The sequence below is a fragment of the Sander lucioperca genome, chromosome 10 (genome assembly GCF_008315115.2).
Source record: "Sander lucioperca isolate FBNREF2018 chromosome 10, SLUC_FBN_1.2, whole genome shotgun sequence".
Taxonomy (NCBI): domain Eukaryota; kingdom Metazoa; phylum Chordata; class Actinopteri; order Perciformes; family Percidae; genus Sander; species Sander lucioperca.
Genome location: NC_050182.1, coordinates 28,634,275 through 28,653,061, shown reverse-complemented (window position 1 = coordinate 28,653,061; position 18,787 = coordinate 28,634,275). Strand labels below are relative to the sequence as shown.

Genomic DNA, 18,787 nt, shown 5'->3' with positions numbered 1-18,787 from the left:
AAGATGTTTCAACGAGCCTTTTTATTGTATTTGTTACATAGTTTTTGCTGTGGGCATAGACGCAATAGAAGCCTTGGTTGTATAGATTTGTGTCAAAGTTCCACAGTGATATTATGGCACAGGCAGCAATGTGTGTGGTGGGCTAATGTTAAAAGAAGAACATGTTGAGTGCAATGAAATCAAAGGCTTCTAAGGGATTCCACAGGACTAGCTGGTGAACTTCATCACTGCACGTTTTCACTACGTTTGTTTACTTTGCAGTCTGTGAAGTAAAAAGGTTTAATAACACAAACCCTACAGCTCTGAGAACCGAAGTGAACCTCCTTTTGTATCAAGCAGAAGTGACACCTTTTTAAACCAAGTATGGCTTGGTTTGCTTAAATTATATTTAGAATAATACTGCTTTTAGTCTATTATACACTATTCTACACATGGAGCAAAAAAAAAAAACAGGAACAACAAAGACATTGTCATGACATGTACATCATTTTACAGCATTCCCCCTATATTACTTTACACATCTATTCTGTCTTGTTTTTGACAAAAATCAGTACAATCTGGGAAACCCAATGAGCTCCCCCCCACTAACTTCAGTTCTCCTAAGTTGCATGCTACACATTGAGTCTAAGGTGCTGAATAGTTTTCAGTTAATTCTTCAAAAAACGTACTGCTGGTGTGGTTTTATGTAGCCTTATCATGATGTTGCGCTAGATTCTTGTTTCTCTCAATGGCTATGTTTCCATCACAGTGAAAATTTGCTAGTGGATAGATTTACCTTGCCATGATATAAACTGAAATGATTATTAATTAAGCCAAGGCCATTCCAAATTAATAGCAATACGACTTCAATAGTTCGAACTACATAATAAAAAAAAAAAAACGGCGGGCTCTTTCTTATTCACTTCAATTCAGATTTACATGTTTTAAAATAGATAAATAATGGACATTTAATGTGCGTCCATATTACTAATTCTCATGTAAACCCTGATGTTCATATTCATAGTTAGGGGATGAATATCCAATGATTGACAAACTGAGATCTCCAGTGATGCCGGTTAAACTACATATTAATTTGGCCTGGTCTATTTTTAACTTATATTTTACCGAGGTCTCGACTAGAGTGGAACAATGCATGTCCGTATTCTACAGTAAGGCAACAGGATACAGCTAATGTGCATGACCAATCCTAAATTTTCATAAATACTTTAAAGCTATCTTCATAACATACTATTTGATCCGAGACATAACATGGAAAAAAAATAATTTTGTTTAAAAACACTGGTTAAAAATAAATCACAGCTCGTGAGTGATGTACGTTGCAGTATTATCCTCTTGCTTGCTCCTCAGACTGCACATCTGTAACATTTTCTTGATTATATGTCCCTGAAAACGTCTTAATAAATAACTGTCTCTGAAAGGCACTCTGAGATGTGCAGCTCATAGTTTCTAGAAGATAAAACTACATAACTCTGAAGATTGCTCACGTGTAACACTGCATCTGCCTTCCTCATACTGTCTCCCACTGTTCAGTCCATCAGTGAGAATAGTTCACACATGATGCATCTTGAATACATTTGTTTATACATTTGTGTACAACCTACAAATATTGAGAATTAGTCTGAAACTAGTGGTATCACCCGCAGTAACAGAATTGTTGACTGTGATCTTTAAAAAGATGTTTCTCTGATAAATCCTTCTTATCCAGTCAACTAACAGACATTTGACAAAGCTTTAGATGCTCATCTGCCTCAAATGTGTCCACTTTGATTAGACATTAAAAACTGTGCTACTGTTGATTTGCTGGTTAAACAATTGAGTATATTTCAGATGTCAGTGGTTCATCAGTGTCAAGGATTTCACATTCCATTGATACCCAACTCTTATATCCAGTGCAATTGTTCCTTATTTGAGCACCTTCTTGAGCAAAACGAAAGGAAAAAAAAATACAAACTACTACAGTAGTATATAACAGAATAACCCTCTGCACAAAGCCATCTATTCAACAGATGAAATGTCTTTAATTTTCTCTAAAGCTGCAGGGCTGACACTAAACCCAAGCAGCGGAGAGTTTAGTGTCTGTACCACACTTCTTGCCCTTTGGATTCAGTCAAGGCCACTGAGATTGAAGCACACACACTGCCAACTCTTGATGCCCTCCACTGTAAAAAACACTTTTGCACAGTTGTTTGTATGCAATGTCACGTTTAAAGGGTGATTGTGTGTAAGCCTTGTGAGTGCATGTCAATGATGTTTTTTCAGCAATAGCAAAGCTTAGTGGTTTGGATGCAGCGCTCCATTTCTGCTCTCTCTGACCGTCAGTTCATGAATAAAACCTTTTATCCACTCTCTTCAGGAAGCACTTGTGTCAAGCCTATGTACCAAACGCATAAAGATGAGGTCAACTCATTGAAGCTGGGGGGGATTTTAGTGCCAAGCCAGAGTGGAGTGGGTTGCCAGGGTAGGAGTTGGAATTGAAGGGGCAGTGAAAGGGCTCCCAGACGTCCTTATGTCCATCTCACACCTGCATCTCTGAACCGCTGGACAAGCCGAGAGCATTTGCCTCCTCTGTTGTCAAACCATTCTTCAGTGTTCTCCTCACTGTGCAGACAGGATGAAAAGTGTATTATTACAGTGTTTGCACATGCAGTTGATTGCATGTCTCTGTGCATGATAATAAACAATGCCAATTGGCCAAGAGTTGACTCACATGATTTTCGGTTGGCTCGGGATCGTCTCCTCTCCCGAGGTTGCGTCCGCTGGCTGGGCCCCTGAGTGGCTGACCTAACAATCCTCTCCATGATCTCATCAGCTGTATCATCTGTGCAGTTCACTGCGTCGTCACTGGCAGAGCACCATGGGGGAACACACCCTAAAGAAGTAAGGTCAGAATGGATAGGAAAACAACAGACATATTGTATTTTAGGGCAGGTTTAAGAAATCTATACAGTCTACAACCAAAAAAGTCATAGTATAGTATGTCATAAAAAAGTCATAGTATGATATGTAACAAAAAAGTCATAGAAAAGTCAGTACAGTATGTCATAAAAACTCATAGTATAGCATGTCGAAAAAAGTCATAGCAGGCTATAGCATGTCGAAAAAAGTGATGAAAAAGTCATAGTATAGTATGTCGAAAAAAAGTGATAAAAAGTCATATAGCATGTCGAAAAAAGTGATAAAAACGTCATTGTATATAGTATGTCAGAAAAAGAAAAACCTCAGTATGTCATAAAAAAGTCATAGTACGACTTTTTAATGACATGCTATACTATGAGTTGAGAATAAGTGATAAAAAAGTCATAGTATAGCATGTGGAAAAAAGCAATAAAAAAGTCATAGTATAGTATGTTGAAAAAAGTGATAAAGTCATAGTATAGCATGTCGAAAAAAGTGATAAAGCCATAGTATAGTAGGCCGAAAAAAGTGATAAAAAGGTCATTGTATAGCATGTCAAAAAAGTCATAGTATAGCATGTTGAAAAAAGTGATAAAAAGGTCGTAGTATAGCATGTCAAAAAAGTGATTAAAAAAAAGTGATTAATAAGTCATAGTATAGCATGTCAAAAAAAGTGATAAAAAAAGTAAAAGTATGGCATGTCGAAAAAAGTGATTAAGTCATAGTATAGTATGTCGAAAAAAGTGATTAAAAAAGTCATAGTATAGTATGTCGAAAAAGTGATAAAAAAAGTCATAGTATAGCATGTTGAAAAAAGTGATAAAGCCATAGTATAGTAGGTTGAAAAAAGTGATAAAAAAGTCATAGTATAGTATGTCGAAAAAAGTGATAAAAAGGTCATAGTATAGCATGTCAAAAAAAGTGATAAAAAGTCATAGTATATAGTATGTCATCAAAAAGTCATAAAAAAATCATAGTATAGTATATTGAAAAAAGTGATAAAAAATTCATAGTACAGCATGCCGAAAAAGTGATAAAAAAGTCATAGTATAGTATGTCGAAAAAAGTGATAAAAAGTCATAGTACGTGGCAAAAAAGTCATAGTATATAGCATGTCGAAAAAAGTGATAAGTCATAGTATAGCATGGAAAAAAAGTCATAGTATAGCATGTCGAAAAAAGTGATTAATAAGTAATAGTACAGCATGTCGAAAAAAGTGATAAAAAAGTCATAGTATAGCATGTCGAAAAAAGTGATTAATAAGTCATGGTATAGCATGTCGAAAAAAGTGATTAATAAGTCATGGTATAGCATGTCGAAAAAAGTGATAAAAAAGTCATAGTATATTATGTCGAAAAAAGTGATAAAAAAGAAATTGTGTAGCATGTCGAAAAAGTCATAGTATATGCCTGACTCTCTCTGCATTTGGGTCCTACTATTCTCTGAGCCGTGACAAAAGTCATAGTATATAGTATATCATAACAAAATTAATAGTATAGTATGTCATCAAAAAGTCATAAAAAAGTCATAGTATAGTATGTAATGAAAAACGTGTACTATGACTTTTTTATGACATACTATACTGAGTTGAGAAAAAGTGATACAAAAGTCATAGTATAGCATGTCAAAAAAAGTCATAGTATAGCATGTTGAAAAAAAGTGATTAAAAAGTCATAGTATAGCATGTCAAAAAAAGTGATAGAAAGTCATAGTATATAGTATGTCATTAAAAAGTCATAGTATAGTATGTCGAAAAAAGTGATAAAGTCATAGTATAGCAGGTTAAAATCACTCTAAGCTATCTGACCTGACACAAAAGCAATGTCTTTGGCATATTTGTCTCTTTCACTTAGTATATTGGACCTCAAAATTTACCAAAACATCTAAGATTGGAACACTCAACCTTCTAGCTTCCAATTATTCTCTTATTACTCTAAGCTACCTGACCTGACACAGCACTTATCTTTTTGGCAAATTTGTCTATTTCACTTAGAATATTGGACCTCAAAACTTTCCCAAACATATACGCTTTGAGCAGTCAACCTTCTGGCTTTCAGTCATACTCTTAACACGCTAAACTAACTGACCTGACAAACACGTTTATGTTTTCGGCATATTTGTCTTTTCCACTTAGTATATTGGACTTCAAAACTTAATGGAACATATAGGATTTGAACACCCAACCTTCTGTCTTCCAAAAATGTTCTTATCACTCTAAGCTATCTGACCTGACAGAAGGCTTTATGATTTTGGCATATTCGTCTCTTTAACTTAGTATATTGGACCTCAAAACTTCCTGAAGATTTGAACACTCAACCTTCTCAAAATCTTATCACCCTAAGCTATCTGACCTAGCACAAAGTTTATGTTTTTGTAAAAAAGTCATAGTATAGTATGTCGAAATAATTGCTACACAAGTGATAGTATAGAATTTCAAAAAGTCATAAAAAAGTCATGGTATAGTATGTCATAAAAAAGCCATAAAAAGTCATAGTATAGTATGTCATAGATACGTCATAGTATAGTATGTCATAGAAAAGTCATAGTATAGTATGTCATAGAGTCATTAAAAAGTCATAGTACATTATGTCATAGATAAGTCATAGTATATCATTATTATTAGTGTAGTATGTCATTAAATTAATAAAAAAGTCATAGTATAGTATGTCATAAAAAATCATAAACAGTCATCGTATAGCATGTCATAAAAAGTAATTAAAAAGTCATAGTACATTATGTCATAGATAAGTCATAGTATATCATAAAAAAGTCATAGTATACTATGTCATAAAAGTCATTAAAAAGTCATAGTCATAGTCAGTCATAGTCATAGTCTGTCATAGATAAGTCTCAGTATAGTGTGTCATAAAAAAGTCATAGTATAGCATATCATGAAAAAGTCATAGTATATAGTATGTCATAAAAGTCATAGTATAGTGTGTCATAAAAAATCATAACAAAGTCAAAGTATAGTACGTCATAAAAAAGTCATGTATAGTATGTCATTAAATTCATACAAAAGTCATAGTATATATGCCATAAAAAGTCAAAAAAGTAATATAGTATGTCATTAAAAAGTCATACTATTGTGTCACAAAAATAATAAAAAAGTCATAGTATAGTATGTCATAAAAAGTCATAGAATTGTTTGTCATAAAAGGTCATAGTATAGCATGTGTTACGTGCTGTACATGTCATAAAAAGCCATAAAAAGTCATAGTATAGTATGTCATAAAAAGTCATAAAAGTCATAGTATAGTATGTCATAAAAAAATCATAAAAAGTCATAGTATAGTTTGCCCAAAAAAGTCATATTATAGTATGCCATAGAAAAGAAGTAAAAAGTCATAGTATATATGCTATAAAAGTAATATAGTATGTAATTAAAAAGTCATACTATAGTATGTCACAAAAACATCATAAAAGGTCATAGTATAGTACGCTATAAAACAAATCTAAAAAGTCATAGTATAGTATGCCAAAAAAAGTCATAAAAAGTAATATTATAGTATGCCATAGAAAATACATATAAAGTCATAGTATATATGCCATAAAAATAAAAAAAGTAATATAGTACGTCATTTAAAAGTCATACTTATTATACAGGGGCTGTAACAGTATAACATGTTTGTGAGTCTGACCTCGGGTGCTGCTGGCTCTGGTGCGTGTACGGAGGCCTGGCACCGTGGATGTCGCGCTCTCTCCGATCTGCAGGCTACTCTTTAGTACGGCCTTCATGTTCTCATGTTCAGCTGCATCTTCAGCATACTGGATACCCTGAGGCTGGCTGTCCTGTGTGTCTGATGGGCCACTGCCAAATTTACCACTCTGGAGGGGGAGGACACAGGATTACTATATCTGACATTTTACAAGTAGGAGACGGTGAAACTCAGCTCCATGCTCTGGCTCTTTTAGTATTTGGGAAGAACCACAAGAATACAGGTTAAGCTTTACTAGTGACTCAACACTTTCCAGCCTAGAATAAGAACAATTAGTCATTTTGAATAGTTGAAAGTTTCACATACACATTTAAAGTGCTGGTTATTCTGTGACACAAAACAAAAAAAATCCCCATGATAATAATGCAGACATGCCAGGTTTAAGAGTACAGCTTCCCTTTCTGAGGTCCATTCATTTCTTCCAGGAAGTAAATGCGACTCCTCCTAGTGAGATTCTCTCAACACTGCAGCCGACATCATGCAGACACCTCCTTTCTCTCCTTCTCATCACCCTCATCACCTTCAAGCTTCCTCATTCATGTAAGGACACACGCACACACAGAACCTGACGGTCTTACTGATGACTTGTCCTTTGTTAAAGGGGTGATAGAATGATTATATAGGGTATTTCACACTGTTCCTTAAGGTCTCCTAATATGGTATGTAACATTGGTTGGGCTGAAAATTGCCCGGGTGCTATTTTATGGGCCCTTATGCATCCCTGTGTTTTGGCCCTATTTGTAACGAGAGCTTTTCTTCCAAATATGGTATGCTCATGAATATTTAGATGAGATGCGCGCTGATTGGATGGGGAACCACATACACATATAGTGGAGACGAGACAGCAGGTCTCATATTTCAGACACAGCGAGCCGGGGTCTGTGAAGGAGGACACGCCGGGCGGCGAGGCAGCACCGGCCGCTGTCACGTTAGCCTGCTGAACTCCTGCTGAACTGCGACAAACGTCGGACAAAATTTGCAATTAGCCATACATTTTCGTAAAACGGCACATATTTGACCTCTACATAGTTGATTTCTCGCATAAAAAAGTCTCAGAAGTGAATTTAGTAATTCAATAGCGGATGAACAATGTATAACATTTCTGAGATCTGCGTGACCTATTCAGAAGACTAAGCTGATCTCAGATCAGTGGTGTAGCCTATGTAAATGTTGGGGTGTGACAAAGACTAGGAGTTGAGGAGTTGACGTTAACTTTTAGCTTGGTTGAGATTTGCCTGTTTTCAGCAGCAGTTTCAAATTGTGAGATTTGCAGAGAAAAGAGGCGTCAATGGGATTTTGAGGTTCTATGTATGTCCTATTTACCCTCCAAACTGTCGTTATTCAACTATGACAAGGCAAACTTGGGTTTGCATTCTATCACCCCTTTAATCCTCGTAAATACATCCGTTATTGTTCAAGGTTAGGACAGCAATCCAGTTGAATGTTAGTCACAACAGAAAGTTCACATGCACTTGGTTACACACAAAGTGACCCCCCTACCTCACTATTATCTTCATCCTCACTCTACAGGGATAAAGGAAATGGAAGAAAAAAAGCCAAAAGGTGTGTTGTAAATACTGTATACTGCTAGTGTCAAGTGAAAACTTTTCATATACAAAGTGACAAATATTTAGGAAACAGGTTTTAGGTTTTCAGATTGATAAACACACTACTTTATGAGTTATCTAATTGTTTTTTACAAAGGTTGTAGCATTTTCTCAAATCATAAAGACGCATGTAATCCTTAATTTGTGTCATCGACATTAAAGAAATTGTTTAATATTTTGAGAAACACGGTTATTTACTTTTTTGCAGAGAGTTAGACAAGAAGATTATACTCTGATACCACATGTCTGTACAGTAAATATGGACATAGCAGCCTGCTAGCTTGGCTTAGCATTCAGACTGGGAACCAAAAGATTTTGCCTACCGCCACCTCCAAAGCTCACTAATTAACACGTTATATCTTGTTTGTACAAAAAAAAAAAAAATGTTACCTAGGGGTTATTGGTAGTCGGATTTTGTTACCTTTAGACAGAGCAATGCTGTTTGCACCTGATTTTAGTCTAGTCTAAGCTAACCGTCATTTTAAACAAACCGATCTTCTCATCCAACTCTCAGCAAGAAAGTGATGTCAAACTATTCCTTTAAATATCAAAACTTCTATGAGATTTTAACCTCCCTATACCATAAAAAAACATTGCAGATACTGTATATACAAGCTTTGGAACAGTGGAGCATATCTGACTGAACATCTTTGTAAGAGTGTGGATAAGGTATGGGCCTTGTTTTTTCTCCTTCAGGGACATCCAAAGGTTTGAATCTTCACACAGTGATTGAATTAGGGTACCTTTGAAGAGAGGGGCCCCTGCCAAGGCAGGCTGCGGAGTCCACTCTAGCAGCCAACTCCTCAGGGTTTAAGGGATTTTAATCATGCAGGGAGGTGTTTGCTCTGGCCTTTCTTAGCCTGCTTCAGCTACAGAATGAGATACACTAAAAACAACTTACTGATTGTTGTTACAGTAATCTATACATGTGAATACCGAGGAACTGTGCTGATGTCATTATAAATGTATGCTGTGTCTGTCAGAAATGGCCACATTTGGCGCTTTAACCAGATTAAGTTTATAACCAGTGTCTAGAGATTGCTCATATTGTCTCATAGAATTGAGAAAGTACTATCTAAACAAAGAAGATGATCAGAAAATTGAGAAACTGGTGTGTGACCATTGCTCGTGGTGAGGAGCACTTACATCTGTTATCATTTTCCCCCTGGTCTTGTTCCTCTCTCTGTGGTTGGCCCTCTTCTGTTTCTGTTGTAGCACGCGCTCTCTTGTTGTGCGATACTCCAGGGCAAATTCACTCAGGATCTTGCTAAATCGATGAATGCTAACCTCACGTATGGCATATATTGGATGGCCCAGGAACAGCAGAAAGGCATGGAACCTGCAGATGTGTAGAGCAACATCACAGAGATCTTTGGGTGGAAGCAAAGTTTAAACATGCTTCAAAAAGTAATGAAAGTCACTAAACACTAAAAATGGTTGTAAATGCCATTGAAACGGATATAAATATAGAATATATGAACTAAAATGCAAAAAATATTTAATCTAATCCAGCATTTAATCTACACCTGAACATACCTGTTGAGTATTCTTCGATGTACAATCTTCAGAATAATAATTCTCTCTGCACAATCTTTGAGGAAGTCTGACATTTTTTGTTTCAATGCTGGTTTCATCTCATGTTTCGCAATGACCTTGAGGTGATCCCATGATGCTTTGCACCTACGCTCCATCTGGGCCAGATTATCTTGAAGCTGGTCAAAGTCCACCTGACAACAATATCACAGAATTGTTGAGGACTCTCTTCTTCAGTGGATATGTCATTTGCATTTAATGTCATTTGCATTTACTACTAGTTAATTGATACTGTGGACAAACAAGTTTTTAAAAAGTTTAAAAAACCTTGGTCAAGCGGGTGATGGCTCCTATCTCAGAGTAGAGGTCAGTGCTGTCTGGAAACTTCTCCACCACGATGGAGCAGGCGTGGTGCAGCAGGGACTGCTTATGAACCGTGTCCTTTACCTCCGGGACTTTTTCCAAGTAATTCAGCTCAAAGCCTTTAGCCTAGAGATGCATGCATACACAACAACACAGTCAGAATGTGGGACGGAAACAACTGTCTGGAATTAAAAATCAAGAGCCCCTAGTCGAGGACCAAATTGCAGTGAATTTCCTTTTTGGCACGGTTAGAAAAAGGGGCTCTATGGAGTGCGCCGAGTAGATATGTAGATTCATTAGGCTGGTGATTATCAGAAACCTCAATCTACTTCAGACTCGACCGATTGTTCTGCTCACCAAAGCCCAAATATATCATAAAAGACATAATCCCAACCGGATCTCCCTTGTTCTGCTGCCAGTTTTAAATGGCTTACTGCAAAACATATAAATGCAGCCATTTACGGGAACTACTTGTTTTGATGTTGATGACTTATGTTTCCCTTTTGCATTTTTGGCTCTCATATCCAAGAGGTTCACTAATACATAGACATACACACAGAAACCCCCATCACAAAGTGAGACAAAAAGAATGCAGGACATAGATGCAAGTTCACACACAAGCAGCCAGACAAACTGTCAGAAAACACACAATTGCACAACCTCCCTCCCTTTTCCCTCTCAGACAGACAGAGCCAGGTCCAGCAGAGGCCTTGATGAGCGTTTTTACTGTAGAAGGACAGTGTCTGGTGCAGACAGTCAGGCAGCACATTCTGCTACACATAGTGAGTCCACTGTTATCCTTGCCAAATAAATATCTTGGCGGGAGAGTTGAGGGAGGAGGAGAAGTGTGGCGAAATGAAGGAAGTAAGTAAAAGACACAGAGGGAGAGAAAGTGAAAAATGAGGAAGCCATATATGTCTTGAGAGTTACTCACATTAGTGCCATTGAGGAAGTTGCCAATGGCCAGCAGTGTGGTCAAGATGTGGCGGAGTGTCTTGTTTTTCTCTAACTGGTCCATCCCTTCCTTCAGGTCCTGCAGAGGCTCTGCCACTTCCTAACAGAGCATGGGAATGCAGTCAGGAAACATCTATCTATCCTTGCCTGTCCATGTTTCTGCTATTTGATTCTGTTCTTCTTCTCACCTGATAACAATTAGAGCCCGACCGATAAAGGATTTTTAAGGCCGATATCAATACAAATACTTGGTGATTTAGAAATCCGATATATATCGGCCGATATATATTAAAAAAAATAATCCAGAAACGCGTAACAAAACATAAACAGATTTCCCTAACATTAGTTATTTGTAGTTATTTATGAGTCCTCACTAAAATAATATGATAATGTAGTTTAAAAATAAACTTGTTTGTTTTATTGTCACAACAGAACAGAGGAACATCAAAATATATTAAAGTTCTGATAAATAAAATGTGTAAAAATACAAACTTAAGATATAAAACTTAAAGGGTTAAACACGAGTGTTGCCAACAGGGACGTTGTAGAGGCCCTCTGGTGGACAAACTATGCAACGCCAACACTCATAACATGGTTGAAGGGTGTTTCGTCCATTTTTATTTTATTTTTTAAATATTCATTTATCGGCCATTATAAATGCCGATACCGATAGTTTGGAAAATGCCTAATATCGGCCGATAATATCGGCCTGCCGATATATAGGTCGGGCTCTAATAACAATGTACAGTAAATTGTCAAAAATATAACACCACCAAATTTACACATTAAAGTCTGTTTACAGGTCTTGGGAGTACTTCTGCATATGTGAAAATAAAATAGTTTAAAGCCTTTTGTGGCTCCAGAGGGAGCTTCATGGAGTTGATAAACTGCTTTAATTGATGTCACTGGAGGCAGCGTTGGTTGGGGCTGACTACAAGTTTGAAACAGAAAAATATCTGAGGTTGTGGAGTTAGATGGAGCCTGTAGCTCGCTCCTCATCTCTGCTTGAGGCTACATTAGCTGCTACTAGCATAACACACCCGAATCTCAGACTAAACTGTTAGCGTTCAAGTTGCATTATGGATAATGTAGGTCAAATTGAATCCTTTTTAAATAGAAATGATGAGTCTGACAGTGTTACAGCAATGCAATTCTGAACTGGTGGAATACTCTGTTAAATATTTCTAAATTTTGGAAAAATTCTTGCAGAGAGTTAGATAAGCAAATAAATACCTCATTTGTAATTATTATTACTATACTTTGATTCCTTTAAAGGTCCTATGACATGCTGCTTTTTGGATGCTTTTATAGGCCTCAGTGGTCCCCTAATACTGTATCTGAAGTCTCTTTCCCGAAATTCAGCCTTGGTGCAGAATTACAGCCACTAGAGCCAGTCCCACAATGAGCTTTCCTTAGGATGTGCCATTTCTGTGTCTGTAGCTTTAAATGCTATTGAGGAGGAGAGAGGGGGGTCAAGGTGGAGGGTGGGGGTGTGGCCTTGACCAACTGCCATGCTTTGCTTGTTTGCAAGCCATGATGTCTCTCTCTTTCTCATGGGTGGGCCAAATTCTCTGGGCGGACAAAGCAGAGAAAGGGGAGGTAACCTTCCTCCTTATGACGACATATAGGGAAGATTCCAGATCGGCCCATCTGAGCTTTCATTTTCTCAAAGGCAGAGCAGGGTACCCAGAGCTCGGTACACCTATCGCCATTTCTAGCCACTGGGGGACCATAGGCAGGCTGGGGGAATTCATATTAATGTTAAAAAACATCATAAAGTGAAATTGTCATGCCATGGGACCTTTAAAATAAAAAATAAAAATAATGAGTTGAAATAAATGAAGTTTTCGAGTGTTTTACTTCTGTAACTCTGTAAGGTGTGATCTGTGTGCATGTGATTAAAGTGGACATGAATGTGTCTGACCTTCTCAATAAGCTCATAGTCCATCTTGAATGCCCACAGCTGCAGGCGAGCAGACAGCTCTGTGATGGAGGAGAGGGTGAGAAGGAACTGTTCAGCACTGCCCAGGGGAATATCAGGGTTGACTAGCTGAGCCTCCTGGATCTTCTGCTTCTCCTCCTCTGTGGGGATCATTGTCAGGATTTTCTAGGAGAGGAAGGGAAGGGAACAGGCTTATAGGATAATTCATCAAGTCAACCTTTCTGTTTTTCAACGCCTGAGTAAAACCTTTACATAATATGTCAGGGAGAAAATCATGGGAGGAGAGAGAAAAAAAATTGATTCTGACATTCCCGCTCTGTTTATCTAAGATGTTGCCAATTTTTACCACAAACTTGTGTGACATCTGAACTTCCAACCTCACTTTTGTTGTCTGGCTGAAATTATCTCCAGAGACAAAAGGTGAGGAGGAATCCTCCTTTCTGCTGAAAATGAACTCAAGGTGAAACTCTGAAAACTACAGGTTATATTATCCCAAAGGGATGCAACATTAATCATTTATGTATCTACTAAAACGTCTGTAGTATGTTTTTTTAAATGAGCTGAAAATATGCATGTGGAGTTAACCTTTAATCATCACTGTGATTGAGTACATGAGAACAACCAAAAAGCCAGCTGTGCAGCCAGAAAATCACATGATATGTCAACATTGTGGGCCATCCCATCTAGAGGAGTTAAATCTCTTGTTTGGGGAAATCCATCAGTGTATGTTGGTGTGCTGAGTAAATATCCTTCAAGAAAACCATGTTTATTATGGACGCAGTGAGCTTGAAGTGGTTCTATTGGATGGACTAGACAGTATGTATGACATGCAGTACCGATTTAGATACAGGATGTGTCTTTAAAAATGCTTACCTCAATGCCTTCCTTGTTCAGTGCATACTCATCAAAGTTGAGGATAGCGGTCTTAATGGTGCGAGGAGGAGGTAAGACAGTCAAGCCAATGTTTATAGCATTGCTGCGTTTTGAATCCAGGACTATGATTTCTTGTCGTTTGCCATCAACAGCTACTTTCTATGAGAGAAACAAACCATCATCATATTAGATCATATATCTTGAGTAGTGAAAGCAGCCCTTAATGTGTTAAAGATGCACTACACAAAATATGTGTGAAAACACACCCGACCTATCAGCCTTTATCACAAAATGGAGATGTGACAGAGAGCAGCTTGGATCCTATTCACCATAATAGAGCTATACAATATATTTGGACTGTTTACCCTGGTCTTGTTGTGGGTATTGTGACCACCAGCCTGAGTGAGCCATAGATAGGAGGTGATTAAACTGATGTAGTAACGAAACACGAAGATTTTCTCCTCTCACTAATACTGAGAAAGGTTTCACCCATTGTAAATGCCACCCGGAGTGACAGGTGTTTGGCCACATTTACCAATAAACTCACAAAATGATCCTTTTTAATATGGTGCTGGATAGCAGGAAATCCTGAGCTATGGGAGAGAAACCGAGGCAAATCAGGACCGCAAAATAAACCTCCGAAAGTATATCTTAATACTGCATGGTTCAACTGTAACAGCAGTTGAACCATGCACAATGCAACAATGTTACCTTCGTGACAGGCAGCTCCTTGGATTTGGACTCAAACAGCTGCTCAAGCTTGGATGTGTCCAGTTTAACTGGCTCCAGTTTGGACCAGAGGGACTCCTTACAGAATTTATGACTCTTACACTGCCAGTCCACGGGACGCACTTCATTCCAGAAGAGACGAATGGTCTTCTTTTTCTTTTGGAAGAGAGGCATATCCCCTCGACTCAGCTGAGGGGAGGGTGGAGGGATTGGGGGCATGAATGGTGGGGGTGGGGGCATCATTTTGCCAAGGATGGGAGGAGGAGGGGGGCACCCAAACAGGGGTGGGGGTGGTGGCAGGGCAGCATTGCATGGTGGAGGGGGAGGTGGTGGTATCAGGTCACTCGGCCCCATTACACTGTCCATATCTAAAATGTCCATGTCATCTTCATCCCTCAGGTCCGTGAAGTCCATTTCTTTGATCCGCAGCTCCCTGGGTGTGGCCATCAGCTGATCCCAGATATAGTCTGACTCTTTCTTAGGGGGAAGGCTTGATGAGGCAGCGCTTGGTGATTTGTCAGTCTGCTGCTGCTCTTTTGAGACCTCAACCTCAGAAGGACACGTTAGGCCTTTGACCAAATCTCCAAACTTCTCCGCCACTGCTCGGACACTGCCCTGGTTGTCCAGATGTCCCACCTCCATCTTCTTCACATTTTCTTCTCTGGCCTGTCTGTGAGCCTCCAGTGTGGAGATCCTGCTGGCCAAGCTAGTCACAGAGGGGTCACTATCCTCTGTCTCCTTCTCACATTTACAGTTTTCTTTCTCCGTTTCTGCTACATTCCCTTCATCATTACTGGCTGTCGTCTGAGCATAGAGCATGTCCAGCATGAAGCGCTTGTTGTTGAGTATTTTGTTGCACTGGTCGTTAACATCTGCATCTTTAATGCACTGGGTCCATTGGCCTGTTGATACGGAAAGTATTTTGACATTGAGAAAATAAACATAGTTGGTTACAGTAACGCATTACAAAAATAACGCAATTGCAATAATGTATTCCTTTTTGCTGTAACGCAGTAATATAACGCATTACTAATACAATTTTGGTACTATTATACCCGTTACCATCTCAGTAATGCAAGTTACAACGCATTTTAACCCGACATTTGGTGGTGTTTTGTTTTTTTTAAGAATTCACCAACACCGCGAAACATTTCGACACAGAAAAAAAAGTCTGTGAGTGTCATTTTCTGTTGCTGGAATTCAATGGTTGAGATGACTGCAGAGACGGATACATTTGTGAGATGGACATACTCCTATTATTTTCAGGAGTTTTTTATGCTGCGTTGAAGCGAGGTGCTGTCCCGTCACTCTTTCCGTGGTCAGAGCCAGAGACGGTATGGACAACATCTGTGTCCCAACAGGTAACGGTACGTCAGCGCGGACAGCGATGTGTCCGAGCAACTGACTGTTTAGGCTTACTACACGTAATATCATTACATTGTATCAGCTGTGGAAAGTAACAATGCCATACATCAATACAATTGTAAGGTACTTTTAATTAAGTATTTTCATTTTCTCCTACTTTATACTTCTACTCCACCACAATTCAGAGTATAGGCCTATTGTTCGTTTTACTTCACTATTTGTTTTACAGCTTAAGTTACTTTGCAGATTCAGATTAATAATACAAAATATTACAAATCAACTATGACGTATTAACGTGGATAAAGATGAGACTTTGTTGATCCCGTGGTGAAATTCACAAGCTACCTGCCAAGTCATACTTCCTCTTTTCATTTTGGTGTAAGTAACTCGAAAGTAACGCAAAAGTAGTGTAAAGCATTTCAATAAGAGACAGTAATATTGTAATATAACTAATTACTCTCAAATGACAGTAACTAGTAATCTATAATGTATTACATGTTGGAAGTAACTTGCCCAACGCTGGTTGGTTATCAAAGTAAGTAAATTAAATTAGCATCGGTCATACCTGCTTCAATGTCATTAGTGAGTTTCTCCTCCCGCTCCTCTCTCTCCAGAGTGCTACTCGTGGAGGAGATGCTGGATGCAGAGCAGTTGTCTTTTTCATTCACCTCCTCGTTCTGTCTCTCCTTCTCGCTAAGCAGTACACCGTCTTCTACATCCCTTTCCGTGGGCTGCTCCTTCTCAAACACCTCCTCTAACTCGACATTCACCTCCACATCTGGCTCTCCCACCTCTGCTACATCTGCTACCTCCGCCTCCTCTACGTGCTCTTCTACTTCTACCTCATCCATGCACTGTGTCTGTTCCTCAAGCTTTTCCTGCTCTTGGCGCTCTTCTTTCTCCATGCCTGACTTTTCATCTGACGTCGCCTCTGCCACTACATTCTGGTCGGACGGAATCTCAGCAACATCCTCTGTCTCTGCAGGCGACTCTGTCTCAGTCTGCTGCTTGTCTGGCTCGGAGGGAGGTGTGGGGGAAGGTTCTGATACTGTTAACTCTGGCGCTGGACTTTTGGTTCTTGTCTGTGGGTCAAGGTTTGGCTCTGAGATATGTTCTGTTCCTGGAAGAGAAATCAAAACAACGTAGAAAAAATGTTACTTTAAGTACTTCGGTTATGTGCCTTTATATTATCTGATAGTCTTCAGAAACATTCTTTGTTTATAATTAAAACAGATTTAAATTGCTTCCCGACATATCCTTAATTGCAGTGAGTGACTGTACATTTCCAGACTGTAGAAACAATTCACAAAGCAATTTGTTCTGTTACCATAGCTCATGATCATACAACATGACTGTAAAATACAATGTGAAAGGCTGAGAGAGAGTGCTTCAGAAAAAACTAAAAGTTCAATATTTGAATCTTTGTTCAAGTAGTTACCAAACAAGTGTGTTGTAGAAAAAAAATTGGAAAAAAAAACCTTTTTTGTTGCAAGCCTTAAATCACTCTGGCAGTTTAATCAGCCTCTTAATACACACATACAACATCAAAATATCTGTATCTATTTCCCTATAAATTCCCTTATACATTTTAATATGCATTTCTAGAGTCAAATAGTTACTCTCAATAATCCCTTTCAGCAGAAGTGCAGCTGTATCTAATTTCTAAACGATAATCACTACTCAAAGCCCAGTGTGTGTGACAGGTGCTCTGACAGCCAGTAATGTCTCTACCAGCCCTGGAAGCAGACATTACAGTCCATTCATGGTCATATCACTCGGGTACTAATGATGAATAAATGGTTGGCAAACACCAGTTACCTGACGTCTGGTGTGCAGTGTCTTCCTGTGAGATAATGGATGGAGTTGTGGAACAGCGGGACGCAGAGCGGCTGGCAGGGTTGGGACTCAAACACAAAGTGATCTCTGTCCGTCCTCTTGATGGCACCCTGGGGCGCTCCCGCTCAAACTCCTCTGCAGCTAGCCTCTCCACAGCCTTGTACCTGCAATGACAAAAAGTAGCTTTCAGATGTCTTCAAAGACAAATAAATAAATAAAATCAATACAGGCCCCTGAGAAGATTGCATTTTAGAGATATGAAGTCAGGGTTTAGTAAGTAATAGCTGAAAAATCAATGCTGTGAACTTTATGACATATTTGTCTTATTCCTGGGTAATTATGGAAAAATTAAGCTGTAATCCCATTACTCAGGGAGTCAAACGATGACAAATGATGCCCTTATTTTGTGTAACATTTTTGGCTGGTGTTTACTGATCTCAATTCACACATTCTTTAAAATTCAATCAGATGCATGGTCCAGTTCACGGGGGTAAAAAAGGTGAGGGCAATGAGCTATAAATTATATTGCATGCACACTGACACACAGACACGGTCAGAGGGAGATAACTGGACCTCATCCATGCCAAAACAATTACACACTTGTCCTGTAAACTTTGGGACGTCATAATGGTGAGCAGGCCTAAATGGGCTCTTGCACCTATAATTCACCCTGAGGCTTTACATCTGCTGTCAATTTTAAAATAGGATCTCAAAGCACTTACAAGCCTCCTTAGCTGTTTGATCTGTCTTCACAACGGCAGCATTATTGTGTGATCCATGTGAACCCATGAACTAAAGTAAGCTCACCTTTCCTCTCTGGCTTGTCTTGCTTCTTCCCTCTTATCTGCATAATCTCGACTGAGATAGAAAGACAAAAACAGAGCCAGAATTTAGGACCTGTATTCACAGTATGTATAAATGAATATTTCAATTGTTAAACTAAAAAATGATATGGTACAAAGAAAGCAAAT

General features: G+C 38.6%; 1 protein-coding gene across 5 annotated transcripts in view; it reads right to left on the bottom strand.

The window, feature by feature from the left end:
* Positions 1 to 2: 2 nt before the first annotated feature.
* fhod3b (formin homology 2 domain containing 3b) overlaps positions 3 to 18,787 on the bottom strand; it is a 94,078-nt gene continuing 75,293 nt past the window's right edge. For 4 of the 5 annotated variants that reach the window (XM_031298965.2, XM_031298967.2, XM_031298968.2 and 1 more), the window contains 14 exons: positions 18,624 to 18,674; positions 17,799 to 17,980; positions 16,546 to 17,100; positions 14,598 to 15,517; positions 13,887 to 14,045; positions 12,996 to 13,178; positions 11,052 to 11,171; positions 10,082 to 10,243; positions 9,758 to 9,948; positions 9,368 to 9,560; positions 8,115 to 8,138; positions 6,537 to 6,723; positions 2,708 to 2,869; positions 3 to 2,598 (listed from right to left, as the gene is read on the bottom strand). In XM_031298965.2, coding sequence (XP_031154825.1) covers positions 2,516 to 2,598; positions 2,708 to 2,869; positions 6,537 to 6,723; positions 8,115 to 8,138; positions 9,368 to 9,560; positions 9,758 to 9,948; positions 10,082 to 10,243; positions 11,052 to 11,171; positions 12,996 to 13,178; positions 13,887 to 14,045; positions 14,598 to 15,517; positions 16,546 to 17,100; positions 17,799 to 17,980; positions 18,624 to 18,674 — 3,172 coding nt within the window. In that variant the 3' untranslated portion in view covers positions 3 to 2,515. The remainder of the gene's footprint in view (positions 2,599 to 2,707; positions 2,870 to 6,536; positions 6,724 to 8,114; positions 8,139 to 9,367; positions 9,561 to 9,757; positions 9,949 to 10,081; positions 10,244 to 11,051; positions 11,172 to 12,995; positions 13,179 to 13,886; positions 14,046 to 14,597; positions 15,518 to 16,545; positions 17,101 to 17,798; positions 17,981 to 18,623; positions 18,675 to 18,787) is intronic. The other variant, XM_031298966.2, reaches the window with a different exon arrangement.